We start from the raw sequence: 13,467 nt of genomic DNA on the forward strand, positions 1-13,467 counted from the left end.
GCTGAGCAGCTTTGATGTAATCCTGTGTGTCGGCGACCGGAGAGCCCCGCGGCTTTGCCTTCAAGCTCTTCCTCCACGCTCGGTGGGTTTTGCTGCCCGGCTGGGTGCTCACACCGGGGCCGATCAGTGGCTCTGCAGCAGGAAGAGGCGGCGAGGTGGCTGCTGACTGCTGTGCTACCAGGGCAGGAGCCGTGTGCCTCCCCCAGCAGAAGAGGAACTGGGAAGTCTGCTCAAGTAAAACCTCCCCAGCACGCAGAGCAGGAAGAGGAACCACGTCTGCCCCACCTCAGGAGCAGCAGCTCTGCTCTTCATTAATCATTTAGGCAAGGGAGGAGGCAAGAAAATGAGAGGAGCAGCCCTGCTGCTTCCTGGGGTGTGTACACAACTTTACTCAGACCAAATCCTTGCTTCCCCTGAGACCTGGCTCCCAAGAGCTAAATACACACGTTGCATTTTGCAATAACCTGCCGGCTGCTCAAACCTGCTGCCTGGGATTGCCTCCAGCCTCTCAATCTAACGGGCTACAGCCAGAGACAGAAAGAAATGCTTTCAGGGAAGCCACAAAACTGTGCCGGGATGGTTCCAGCCTCTGGGGACCACGGCATCCCAAGCACCCTGCTGTGACGCATCGGGCAGCACAGGTACCCGCAGGCACAGCGTGGCCATGTGCCCACACTGGGAAGAGGAAAAATCCTCAACGAGAAGAGGAAAAATACCTTGAGAAGCCGGTCTAGAAGCTCGGAGCCACTTTTGACATTTGGGTCAGGATCGGCAGCCAGCTGCGAACAACAGAAATGAGAAAAAGAAATCATTGCACCAGCAGGTCCCAGGCCTCTTCCTGCCTCTGCAGCGGAGCTCCCAGCACACTCACGGGACTGCTGCTCTCCTTTGGTGTTATCGGGATGGTCAGGGACAAATCCCTTTATCTCTGACTCCAACAAATCAGGCTCCAACAAATTCTCCAGACACTTTCTGAGGGAGTTACCAGGCACCCATCACCTCCCCGTGTGCCAGCAGCCACGTTCTCAAGTGGCACCAAAAAACAAGTTTGCAGTGATAAGCTGCAAACACAGATGTGTAGATGTGGTTTTGACCCTGCAAGCCCCCCGAAAAGACATCGTGCTGCAGAGCCACCTCGTCTGCAGCAGCTCTGGCAGCCTCGTTTTCTTACACCACTGAACAAGGAGCAGAAAAACGCATCCTGGAGGTGAGGACTGAGAACATGGTGAACTCCAATATCTACAACACCGCGGGGCAGCACGCTGCTGCAGGAACTGTTTGGGCAGCCTTCACCTGGTCAAAGCAAACCAGTTTGCCTGAAAAGATGACCTCAGCCAGCTTGGTTTGTCTGACCCAGGGAAGGAGAGGCCTAGGAAGGAGGCTTTACTTCTCCGGTGGAGGAAGGAAAAACGCATGGGGGTTAGAGGAAGCTCCTTACCTTGCTGAGGCCATCGAAGAGCACGTTGAAGTGCGGGAGGACGGAGCCTCGGGCCACCTTCACGATGTTGTAGAGGGCCTCACAAGCGTAGTACCGCAGCCGACTGTCGGCGTCGTTGAAGCACGTCAGCACCGGCTCGATCAGCTCCTTCAGGTAGAGCCCGGAGTCCTGCGGGCAGGAGGCTGCTTACTGAGGAGCACGCCGCAGGGAGAGGGAAGAGGTGGCACCACCGCGGGTCCCAGAAACCAGCAGATTTGGGGTGCTGGCTGCTACCTGAGGCAGCTCTGGGGCTCTCGCTCCAAGGAGAGATCGGCGCAGCCTCGCTCTCCCAGGGAGCACACTCGTAGCTTTACGTGCTGCAGGACAGGCTGCAGCATGAAGGAGCCACGCCAGGTGGAACCTGACTCTGCCCCTGAGGGAATACAGCCAGTAACCGGGCCACCCCATGCCCAAAAGGCTTTGGGGTTCACCAGCACAGCAGGCACACGGGTGGAGGCAGGAGCTGGGCTCATTTCTGTTAAAACAAACCCACGTGGGGGAACTGGCCTGGTGTTTCTTGAGCAGCCAGCACAGGAGATAGTAAAGAAATCAACAGGGCGCAGACCAGCAGATTGAGGTACTTATCAGCATCCTTCAAGGCCGCCCAACCCGACTCCTCCGTGGCTGCCCCAGCAGCACGCACTGACTGCGGGGCACGCTCCCAGGCTGTGCCCCGGGGCCCTTTTGGGGCTGACAGATCCCAAAGAGGAGTGTTTTGGGAAGAGGCTCTGGGCTTTAACAACAAGATGAAGACAGGAGCGCTGCCCAGAGCCACGTGGCCGTCGGCTTAAAGGCAGCTAACGCCAAAGATGCCAGGCCTCAAAGCAGCCGATTCAGCTGATCAGAAGAAGGGGATTAAATGAACAAGGGAATAAACGAATGAAACTCTCATCAGAAGGGGATTAAGTGAATAAATAAATTACACCTCTCAGCTCTTCTAGCAGGGACAGTCAGCTCCTCCCAAGCTCCGTGCTGCCTTTGCCACGTGCCCTGCCACGTTCCAAGCTGACTCCTTCCCTTGCGGGCCCTTTCCAAAATCAGCCCCGCGGTGTAAGCGAGGAGCCCGACGGAGCTCTGAGCCCATCACTACGGCTAATTAACGCAGCACGTGGAGCAGTTTCTGTCCCTCCGTGGTGTACAGGAGCCAAAAAACGCTCGCCCTTACCTTGCCCAGGGCGATGGAGCAGGCGGCCAGGCCGATGAGCCCCCCTTTGCGGCTGTGGGGGTGCTGGGAGAGCGCAAACTCCTGCGACAGGATCTGGATGACGTGCTTGATCTGAGACGTGTTGTTCTGAGCCACGAACTCACGCACCAGCCTGGGGGGAGAGAGGAGGAGAGCAAAAAGATTTAGCTTTTGCCTGATGTGAACGCCTTTGGGCTCAGCTCCCCGTGGCCGGCACAAATGGGGATGTGGAGCTGCGGGTACAGCACATGAAGAAGAGGTAGCAAAAAGGGGAAGGTCTGCGGAGAGCACAAGTGAAACCCTTGTCTGGCAGCGCAGAACTCTTCCTGCTCATGTTCACCAGCAGCTTGCTGCCCTTCTGCTGCCCTTAGCCCTCCAGGCACCCCATGTCCACGCCTGCAGCCTTGTTTGCAGCTCACAACCCAGGAACCAGAGCCCAGAGCCAGCTCAGGATCAGCTCTCAAGGGCCCCTCACCAGGGCTGCATGCTCACAGCAGCGCTTTTGAAGGGCTGGATGCCAGACCTGGCTGGGAGGAAGATTTCTTCCATCCCCAAGGGGCTGAGAGGCCGGAGAAGAAGCCACCAGGTCCTCTGCTCCGTACGGGGCTGTGCCTCAGGCTGCTGCTCAGGCTTCCATCGCAGGTCCCACCCCACCTTCCCCTCTCAGCAGTCACCCAAGTGGGCCACGACGAGGAGATGCTCACACTGAGGGCTGTTGGTTTATGGGGACAACGCTCCTAAAGCCCAAGCACCTTGCTTGGGGCAGCAGGGGCTGGCAAGCTCCAGGTCAGTGCCACAAACCCAAGAGCCATTTGAGGAAGCGGCGAGGACACCGTTCAACCAGGACACTGGCTGTCCTGCAGGATACAAGGGTCATTTGCCCCGACACGGCACAAGATGATGGCACAGCACGCTGACAGCTCAGCACAGAATTATTTCCCACCAGATGCGTGCCCAGCGCAGAGATTTGGGACCTCCCCAGCCACCCGTTGCTTCAGCTGACGTTCCTCTTGGATTTTTTAAAAAACTCCACTCCACATCTAAGGACGAGCAGACGGGGCTTCCCCGTGAAATACCCCCTTCTCCCTGGAGCTGCTTCCTGCACCAGCTTTCGGTGGGGGGCTCGGTGACCCCCACCCTGGGGGCTGCTCCCACCAAACCCTCAGGGCAGGGCGCGGGGCAGCTGCACACATCTGGCATTGGTGGTTCAGTGGTAGAATTCTCGCCTGCCACGCGGGAGGCCCGGGTTCGATTCCCGGCCAATGCAGCCAAAAAACTTTTTCCCTTTTAATTCCCTTGGATTTCTGCACTTGGAGCAGCCCCATGAGCCTCAGCACCTCAGCCTAAGTAAGGATCCTTACTTTAATCTTTGATGGAGGCACAAAGATTTCCAGTGCCAAGCTCCATCTACCTTTTTTTTTTTTTATTATTATTATTTTTTTTTTTTATTTTATTTTCCTTCTGCACTGGATTTGGGAAATTCTGACGCTCAGGATTTTGCTCCAACACCCTTCGTGTTTTAATCCTGTGGAGCCGCCAGACAGGGGCCAAGGGGCTGGGAAATCCCACATTGCCCCTTCCTAGACAAGCATCGCTGCCCAACTACCCCCTTTGTAATGCAGAAAATCATTCCAGAAAGACATTTACAACCTCTTTTTCCCCAAAAATGATTATTGCCAGCGTTCTTCTCACCCTGCTGTGAGCAAAGCAGCCATCCTCCTCCTCCTCGGGGTCATCACGAAGCCCCTCACTGTGCTCCGCTCAGGAGCTGAGTTTTTTAGCAGTGGCAGACGAAACCCCCCAAAAACCTGCTGATTGCAGGCGAACAGCTCTGACTCCAGTCCCAGCCCAGCCCCAGACCCCATCCAGCAGGAGGAACGGGCACCGAGCTCCAGCAGCTCGGAGGCAGCCCCTTACCGCCGGGATTTAGGGCGCACAGTGGGGTTTTTCCTTGGGCAGTGCCAGCTTTATGCCCCTCGGGGTTTGAAGGGCTCGGGGTTGTGGGAGGCACCCAACGGGTGATGTATGGGGCCAGGAAGCAGGAGCTTCCCCCTCGTTATGGGGCAGGGGGCCGGGAGGTGCCCCAGCAGGGTGCTGAGTCCCTCTTTCCATAGCGCTGAGGTTGTGGGTGCTGCTCCACCGCAGGTCTGGGCTGACCTCAACCCAGGCACCCCCCCCAAGGGCTGCCCCTTGGCTTCCTCCCCCTTGCACCCTTCCCACGGTGGACGTTCAGCAGGTCCCAAATCGGATTTGGGGGTGGCACAAAGTGGGAAACCGCGGTCCTGGAGCAGGACGAGCGAAGCTCCGGGTGCGCACGGGGAGATCCCGGTGCGCACGGGGGGACCCCGGTACCCACGGGATGGATCCCGGTACCCACGGGGGGGGTCTCCCGGTGCCTCCCCCCGTCCCTTTCCGCCCCCCGCCGCTCACTTCTCGATCTCCAGCGCCGCCACCTTCCTCTTCTCGTACAGCTTGTCGTTCAGCGCCCGCACCACGCTGGGCGCCAGCGGCGCCAGGTCCCGCTCCGCGTTCATGGCACCGGCGGCCTCCCTACCCCCCTCCCCTCCCTCCCTACCTACCCCCCCACTCCGAGCTCCGCACCCCCCTCACGTGACCCCCCACCAACCCTCACGTGACCCTCGGCACCCCTCACGTGACCCCCAGCCCTCTCAGGACCCCCCCCTGGCGGCTGGAGGACCAACACCCCCCCTATCCTCCATCACCCCCCCAGCCTCCATCACCATCCTCGCTCCGTGCTTTGCCCTCTTTATTCCAAAACCATCACAGAGAACATGCCCTATAACCCCCCACTCCCCCCTATAACCCCACCACGCCCCCATTAAGCCCCCCAAAGCTCCCCCCAATTTGCCGTGACCCCCCTTTAGCCGCGGTGCTCCCCACAATCAGCTCCATCCCCGCGGAGGTCCCCCGGTCACTTGTCGGTGGGGAGGCCCCGCAGGTAGTACACCCACGAGACCCCCGACCCCACACCGGCCGCCCGGGGGCAGGAGACCACCAGGCGGCTGCTGACGGGGGTCCTGCCACCACCCGGGCTGCCCTCGAAGGAGACGGCCATGAAGATGGTTTTCTTGGGGCGCAAAGTCCCGGTGGCCCGGACGGCGAAGGCCGGGTTCTCCACGCTGTAGGTGAAGGCCGTGGGCTGGAGGAAGACGTTCTTGAAGGGGATGGAGGTGCTGCCGCCCGCCTTGACGAGGAAGGGGCCCTGGGGTTTGGGTGGCAGGGCCAGGCCGAAGAGCGGGATGCTGTAGTCGCCCCCCGGGGGGCCCGAGAGCCGTAGGGTGGCCCGGGACTCGCCCAGCTGGCAGGGCTCGTAGGTCACCTCCACGCACACCTCCGAGCCCCCCACGCCGGCCGGGGGCATGCTGATGGCTTTCTCCGTCTGGAAATCGGGGCAGTCGGTCTGCGGGGGGGGGGCAGAAGAGACAGGGAGGGGGTCAGAAAAGCAGAGCTTGGGGGATGAGAACAGGAACAGCAAGGCACAAACACAAACCAAGGGTCCCCCTTACATCATGCTTTTCCCTTTCCTGCCCCTGCTCCCCAATTCCCTCAGCAGCCAGAGCACGCCGGGCTCACCTGCAGGACGTAGTCTGTCCTTTGGCAGGTGTAGTTCATGAGCTTGGCGGTGAGGGTCTGGTTGGAGCCCAGCGTGGTGCAGAAGTAGAGGGGCTTCTCCGGCTTGCTGGCAGTGGCTCTCAGGCTCAGCTCGTAGTGGCACGAGCCCAAATCGCTGCTGTGGAGCGTCAGGCGCCCGGTGCTCTCGCCCACCTTCAGGGGCCGGTACTCGATGACAAGGTCAGCCTGGGAGGGACGAAGGGAAAAGCCATGGGGTCAGGCAGAGGATGGGGGAAAGCAGCCCTGGGTGTGCTCAGGCCGTGCTGTGTGGCTCCCGAGGGGCACAACTAACTGCCAGCCCCTCATTGTGTCTCCTGCTCTAGCGATATTTTTGTCTTTTCAGTGTTTCCAGCAGTTCTCAGGACAGCTGGGCAGTCTGAGCCATCCCATCCATCGAGCACGGTGCTTGTGAGGACACGGGAGAGCCCAGTGACCCTGCACAGGGCCTGGCCCCAAGAAGAGCGATCAGGGGGGCACAGGGCAGGCACGCTCACAGGATGACCTGAGGGACACCGGCTCCTGGTTTTGCACATCACGAGGGGTGCAAAGAGCATCAGTGCAGGGCAGTTCCCACCAGAGACACTCTCACATGCTTCTGTCCCTTCATGTTACCAGTGGGAGCTGCCACCCTCGGAGAACAGCCCCGTTTCTCTCCCAGAAGGGCCGCGGGGAGCAGCTGGGTACCTACCTCTGCCCGGGCAGGCACAGAGAAATGTGGGGGCACACTGAGGTCAGGCACTTTGCAATCGACGTCAAACACCACGGGGATGGCCAGCGGGTTGTCCACCCTGATGGCAGAAGACACGCTCTGCCGCACAGCGGCGCTCACTTCGAGGGTGCCGACGGGTCCCGGAGCCGTGGCCTTGAAAGTGATCATGTAAAACAAGTACTCCTCGGTCGCCTCGTTGAGGAATGTCACCTGGGTTGGAGAAAAAAAGTGAAATGCTGATCGTTTTGCAGATAAACCCCACCCCAGCTGTGCTAGGCCGGCCTGCAGAGCCCTGCAGCTCAGCACCCTGCCTCCACAACAGCCACAGCAGCCACCTAGGAGGAGCACGAGGCATTTCCACATTGTGTTCTCCAACTGCTTCCCCCTCACAAACATCTGGACACACCAGTGCTACGCAGCCCTCAAGGGGACTCGCACTGAGAGCAACAGTGCAAGGTGGAGGTGCCTGCTGTTTGGTGGGACCCAGGACCTACAGCCCCGCGTTTGGCACTTGGAGGTGTGAAAACAGGCACGGGGCTTCTCAGGGAGCAAAGAGCCCCTCGAAAGACCCCAAAGAGCCCCTCGAAGGATCCTGCAGCCTGGTGTCTGCGTTTACCATTGCGCTAAAGACGCCCTCCTTGTAGGAGAGGAAGGTGAGCTTGTAGTCCTTCTTGTCGGAGCCAGGCACATCAATGTACTCCAGTCCACGCAGCATGGAGCTGCTCTCCAGGTTCTCTGGTTTGAGGATGTCCATCACCACGAGGAACCTGGGGACGAGGAGGAGGTGAGGAAGGTCAGTGGGAAGGACTCCTGTAGGATACGGGGGGAATACCACAGCCCCTCTCCTCCTCCCTGCACCAAGCAGAGGGAGCCAGCACCCCAGAAGAGCCCCCCAGGATGGGGCTGAACACGGCACTGTGACCCCAGGCACCCATGGCCACAAGTGGCCAAGGAAAAGCTTGCTGGAAGGAGCTCCCAGGAGCTGCAGGGACTGCTGATGGGATGAGGCTTCGGGGCACGACTCACCTCTGGGGTCTGCTCAGCCAGTTGGAGACGGGGATGAGCTCGGTGTAGGAGGTCCTGCACGGCACCTCCCGAACGATGGTCCCTGAACACTTGGGGCCCTCAGCAGTCCCCTGCAGGAGGTAGTGCAAACCTGTCCCGTCTGGCAAGGGGAAGAAGATGGAGCCCTAGAAATAAAGAACGGGATGGGGTGAGCTCTTTTGCTTTCTGGCCAGAACAGCTACTGGCTCTCAAGCACCCCCAGACTGTTTGCAGGTCCCTGTGACTCGAGCAGCACTGAGTGATGCAGGCAGTAGAGCTGTGACCACAGGTGGAGGTGGTGTCACTGTCCCCGCTCAGGCTGGCACAAGCACAGGGCATTGCTAAGCTTGACTACCCTTGATCTAAGGGCTTGTCTCACAAACAGTGCCTATGGAAATGGAAGGGAAAAATCACCCCTCTCTGTTCAGCCTGGGCCCCTTAGGAAAGGCTCCTTCCAAAGCTCCCACATCGCTGAAGGCGATGCCAAGAGAGGCCCTGGGCAGGATCCCACCCGACAGACTGCTCTCAGACCAGCAGCACAGCTTTGCCCCCCTTGTTGCAAAAAGACCCCGAGCCACGGCAGGGCCAGCAGCACAGTGCTGCCCAGGGCTTGGGGAGCTTGTGCAGCCCACAGGGATGAGCATGGAGGGCTCTGAGCCCCCCTGGGCTGCACGGGCAGGGACCAGGAGCTGTACAGAACAAATTTCATTTCCTGGGCCTTCAGACAACCTGGCTTTTCAGATTAGCTCTTCTATGCCTGGCCTGTAGCCATGCAGAAACCCAGCTTCCAACAGAGGATTGTAGGATAAGCTGATCATAACCCAAGTTTGGAGGAGAACATCTTGTCCAACCTCCTGCCCAAAGCAGGGGGAGCTCTGGGGGTCATGCTACAAGGGTCAGCATGCTGGCCCGTCACATACCTGGTGCTTCTTTTTGTCGGAGCTCATGGTTAGGGGGTTGTAGGTGATCTTGTAGGGCTTGTTTTGCTCGTTGGCCTCCAGGTGGAAAAATTCAGGCCCTTTCCAGTGTTCGCCCTCAATGATGGGCTTCACGGTGCAGGCCTCGTTGCTCGGGTTGGACAGGAGGACGGTCTGGCTGTGCGTCTCACGCACGTCACATGCAAACATCAGCGTCTGCAACGGAGGAGCACAGAGGGGGCCTGGCTGTCCAGAGGGATCCTTTCACTGCCACGGGGCTGGCACCTGCTCACCAGCTGGCAGAGGGGGCAAAGGAAGAGGCAGAAGCCTGGAGTCGGGGTGGGAGCTGTGGGGCAGGCAGTGTGGGCTATCAGCCCCAGCTGGAAGGGGGTCCTGTGCTGTCTGGGGGGCTGGGAGAGCTGTAAAGGACTCCGAACGGATCTATACCAGGCTCTGGAGCACAGCAAGACGCATTTTAGGAAAAGTTATATGCAACATGTCCGTTCAGACCATAGGCTTTGGGGTCAACCAAGCTGCTTGTTCTCAGAAAAAGGGAGAGGAACGAGTCTTTTGCATGCTGCTGATGAGGCTGCAGCTTCCCAAGGAGGGGAGAAAGAAATGGGGAGCAGGTGAGGGGCCTCCAGTCTCCATCCTGGCCCTGCTGCTGTTACCTCTTTGCTCACAGGGGCCTCCAGGCAGCACCCAGCCAGCGTAAGCCGGAGTGGCTCGCTGCCCTGGATGGAGCACCGCAGCCCCTCGTACTGGATGGCCAGGCTCGGCTTCAAGGGGTGGAAGCTGACGACGAAGGGGACGTCCATTCCTGGGGAGATGTACCCCTTCGTGGGGCTGATGGAGAAATCGGGCTTGAAGCTCTTGACGTCCCACCTAAACCTTGCCAAGGAGAGCACAAAGACAAAAGGAAGGATTAGCGATGGGGAGGCTGCGGAAGCAGCGTGCTGCTCCAAACCTCCTGCGGGCTTCTCTGCAGGATCTCAGGGATGGCAAGGTTTCAAGCTGAGCAGGATTCAGCTTGCACCCGTCTATAAAAGATGTGGGTGTATCCCAGCTGCACAATCTCAGCTGCACAGCTCCCCAGTGGGACGAGAAAAGCAGAGGAGAGCTGTCTGGGCAAGCTACAGCACCACCCAACCCTCGCCCAAGCTCCCAGCGCTCAGACGGAGCAGGGGGTTGCCTTACTTGACTCCTATGTCTCCCATGTTCTGCATGACGATGCGCTGCGACGCCTGGCTCTGCTGCAGCACTGCTCCAAAGTTGAGGTGCTCCTGGTCCAGGCTGACGTGGATGCCCTGGCAGGAGCCCCGCACCATGAAGAGGGAGAGCGCCAGCCCCTTGCTCTCCAGAATCACTTCCCCAGCGAACGGCTGGATGCGGCGCTTTGGGGAGAAAACCACCTCCACTTTGCAGGTGTCTCCTTTGGGCTTCAGATTCAGTTCGCCGGTGGGGTGCAAGCAGAGAACCTGCGCAAAGAAACGGGTGGAAACTGCTTCATCTGGCAACCGAGCTGTGAATCTTGCCCTCTTAAGGTGTTTTCCTGTGACACATCCTTCTGGCCATGGCAAGCGGGACTGCACCTTCCAAAGCCATTCTGTGCAAACCTCAAGAGAGCTGTAACTCTCAGTCATCAAAGACTGGTTTGCCTCCCTTACCTTCCCATATCTGAAATACACGGCCACATCCAAACACTGGTGTCTGAACCAAACTAGAGGAATCGTGCCTGCTTCTCACTGCTGGCTGCTAGGGGAGCTGTGACACCTCACATCGCAGGTATCTGCTGATCGAGCACCCTCAGGAGGCAGGGCAGGGCAGCACACAGGCAGCCAACACAATACACAACTGCAATTAATGCTAGCTCCCACCTGGAGCAGCCTTACCCCGTGTTCTTGCAGCTCTGGCACAGAGGACTTGAAGCTGAGCTTGAAAGTGAGCGGGGCGAGACTGTTGTTTGCTATGGTGACAGTCTTCTTCACCGTCTGCCCGATGGAGAGGGCTCCCAGCTTCACCACCTTTCCTTGTGGTTCCACAACATCAACCTGGGGCAGGAGGGATTAGTATGAAGCAAAAGGCAAGGAGGAGGAAAGGTTTTCTACCCCCTCATGGCAGAAAAGCAGAAGAGGGCAAAGGAAGAGGGGTGGGGAAGTGAGAGAGCCATGCTGGCGGGCTGTAACCCGAGTTTTAGGATTTGGATGTCATCCCACCTTCATTTCCGTGCCCCTTCCTTGGATCTCCACAGTCTGGTGGTAAAGGCCATTGATTTCAAAACGGATGAGCTCCTGGTAAGATGCAACCTCTCTGGGATAGAAAGTGATGGGCACCTCCACGGCCCCTCCCGGGAGAAGGATGCACGCTGGGCAGCCCACCTCCAGGTACGCGGTGCCTTCGAACAGGCAGCTCAGGCTGGCAGAAAGCACAGGGAGAAGCAGAGGTGTCACAAGGCTGCGTGTGCTCCACGGGAGACATCAGGGCTGCTCGGGGCTCTCCCATCTCCTCTCACTGCATCCTCAGGCCAGGAGGGCCCGGATGGTCCCTCCCGGGGTGCGTTATCCTGGCACGAGGTCTCCTCGTGTTCAGCAGTGGGAAATGGGCTGACCTGGTCCCTTGTGTGGCCGGCACCCCGAGGAGAGGTGAATGATGGCAAAGGCATCCCAGGGGAATGCTTAGTGAAGCCTCACAGCCAGCACAGCTGGGCACAAAGGAGCATGCTGTGTCACAGCAGGAGGGAGAAGCACGTTTGAACATAAAGATAGCATGAATTCTGGGGTAAAGCAGCTGAAAAGCTCAACAAACAGATAGGGGCTCCTGCTGCCAGGCAGGGTGTCACGCTCAGCGTGCAGGATGGGCTGGGTCCACGGGCTGCACCCAGCTCCCTGCTGTTGTGGCTTCCCTGGGACACCTCAGCCAGGCTTTTGGTAAGAGCCCAGGAGCTCAAAGCAGAGCGGTGCAGCCTGCTCAGCCTGCCTGCGACACCCGACCCTGTCTCCTCATGCAGCCCAACCCCTGTTTGGCCAACAGCCCTGCTTGCTGCAAGGACGTGGAGCCAGGACACATCAAGCAAGAGCTGAAGGAGCGTGTGAGGCCCTACCTGACATCCTTGTCTGCTTTGTTCGTGATGACGAGGGTCTGCTGGGCAGGTGGCATCCCAGCCTGGTAGACGAAGCAGGCTCCAAAGTTGAGTCTGGTGGTAGAGAACTGGACAGCGGGCACTACCACGGTGGCCAGGAACATGCAGATAAATGTGGGACCCTGGCTGATCTGGGGGGCAGAGAGACAGCGTGAGCCAGCTGAAGGGATTGGAACTGCAACCACAAACAGCAGAGGTGGCTGAGGAGGGGCACGGGGGACAATAAGGAAAACCAGGTGCTGAAGGACAGCAGAAGGTGGCCTGGGAGGGGAAGGTTTTGGGGATTTATGGCTCCTGCTGGTGCATGGGGAAGGCGAAGGTCCCGTACCAAACATGGGTGCCTCACCTGCAGCGTCAGCTGCACGTCCTTTAAAGAGCACATTTTCAGTGGGTGGAAGACCAGCTGGGTCTCCACTTTGCTCTCAGCCTGCACGTTGCCCGTCTGAGGGACAAGGGTGAGGTGTTGCACCCGGGCTGCAGGGCCGCTCAGCTCCCACGAGAAGCTGAAGCCGAATTTTCCGCTATTGTGGATGCTGAAGACGCACTTGGTGCTCTCGTTCAGCTGCACCTGCAGGGAGACAGAGGCGAGGACACGTGGAGCACCAGCTGACAGCATGTGCTGCTTCCTCGTGTGCTCCTGGGGCCTTCCTGGGGCTGAGGACTGCTGTCAAGGCTCAGCCTCGCTCTCTTGAGACCAGCTTATACACCTAAATGAAGATAACCAAGCCCTGCTCACCTCCTCAAAATCAATGACGTTGATGTCCTGCGTGCTGAGCTCGGTGCTGCGGCCGTCGCCATGCTCACACCTGACGGACACACTCGTGCTGTAGCCACTGGCCTTGATATTCAAGCAGAGGGGCTCCGTCTTCCTCTTGACATCACACTTGAGGTTGAAGACCACCTCTCCTTCCAGTGTCGGTGTGAAGGAGACTGTAAGGGGAAGCCTGGGGAAAGGAGACCCTTTTTGTGCTCCGTTCACCACCTCTGACATCTTTTTTGGCCCTGTACTGCCTGGCTCATGGGAGAGCAGTAACTGATGCAGGGTGCTCTCTTATCACACAGCCAGTGCCAAGTCACAGTTCAGCATCTTTTAAGCCACAGCAAAGCCACCCAGAGCTCACATTCTCTCCAGGCACTGGGGCAGGCTGTGAGTGGGCACAGGGACATCCTCAGTGGGTCAGCAGGTGTGGTGGTGGCCTGTGGCACTGCTTGCACAGCCCCTGGCTCAGGGTGAAGCCTCAGAATGTGCTTTTGTCATCAAAAATAAAAGATCCAAGCTCACACTTTTCTAGGAAAGGGGCCTGGAAGTCCAGCGAAACCCAGACACAGCCACCAGACAGAGAAACGTGCTGACCTGTGGTGTCC

At 58.8% G+C, this 13,467-nt stretch overlaps 2 protein-coding genes across 2 annotated transcripts in view; both read right to left on the reverse strand.

Annotated features, from left to right (window-relative positions):
- The window catches only part of VAC14 (VAC14 component of PIKFYVE complex), a 45,893-nt gene extending 40,687 nt beyond the window's left edge, over positions 1-5,206 (reverse strand). The window contains exons 1-4 of the mRNA XM_082769699.1: positions 5,091-5,206; positions 2,643-2,793; positions 1,439-1,606; positions 717-779 (exon numbers count right to left, since the gene is read on the reverse strand). Coding sequence (XP_082625825.1) covers positions 717-779; positions 1,439-1,606; positions 2,643-2,793; positions 5,091-5,194 — 486 coding nt within the window. The 5' untranslated portion in view covers positions 5,195-5,206. The remainder of the gene's footprint in view (positions 1-716; positions 780-1,438; positions 1,607-2,642; positions 2,794-5,090) is intronic.
- A 386-nt stretch (positions 5,207-5,592) lies between these two features.
- The window catches only part of HYDIN (HYDIN axonemal central pair apparatus protein), a gene marked incomplete at both ends in the record, with an annotated part of 112,763 nt that continues 104,888 nt past the window's right edge, over positions 5,593-13,467 (reverse strand). The window contains 13 exons of the mRNA XM_082770196.1: positions 5,593-6,081; positions 6,255-6,479; positions 6,982-7,212; positions 7,619-7,769; positions 8,029-8,192; positions 8,967-9,179; positions 9,635-9,854; positions 10,161-10,441; positions 10,856-11,014; positions 11,180-11,378; positions 12,064-12,233; positions 12,449-12,670; positions 12,839-13,046. Coding sequence (XP_082626322.1) covers positions 5,593-6,081; positions 6,255-6,479; positions 6,982-7,212; positions 7,619-7,769; positions 8,029-8,192; positions 8,967-9,179; positions 9,635-9,854; positions 10,161-10,441; positions 10,856-11,014; positions 11,180-11,378; positions 12,064-12,233; positions 12,449-12,670; positions 12,839-13,046 — 2,932 coding nt within the window. The remainder of the gene's footprint in view (positions 6,082-6,254; positions 6,480-6,981; positions 7,213-7,618; positions 7,770-8,028; positions 8,193-8,966; positions 9,180-9,634; positions 9,855-10,160; positions 10,442-10,855; positions 11,015-11,179; positions 11,379-12,063; positions 12,234-12,448; positions 12,671-12,838; positions 13,047-13,467) is intronic.

The sequence above is a fragment of the Aythya marila genome (assembly GCF_965140915.1).
Source record: "Aythya marila genome assembly, chromosome: 12".
NCBI classification, from domain to species: Eukaryota; Metazoa; Chordata; class Aves; order Anseriformes; family Anatidae; genus Aythya; species Aythya marila.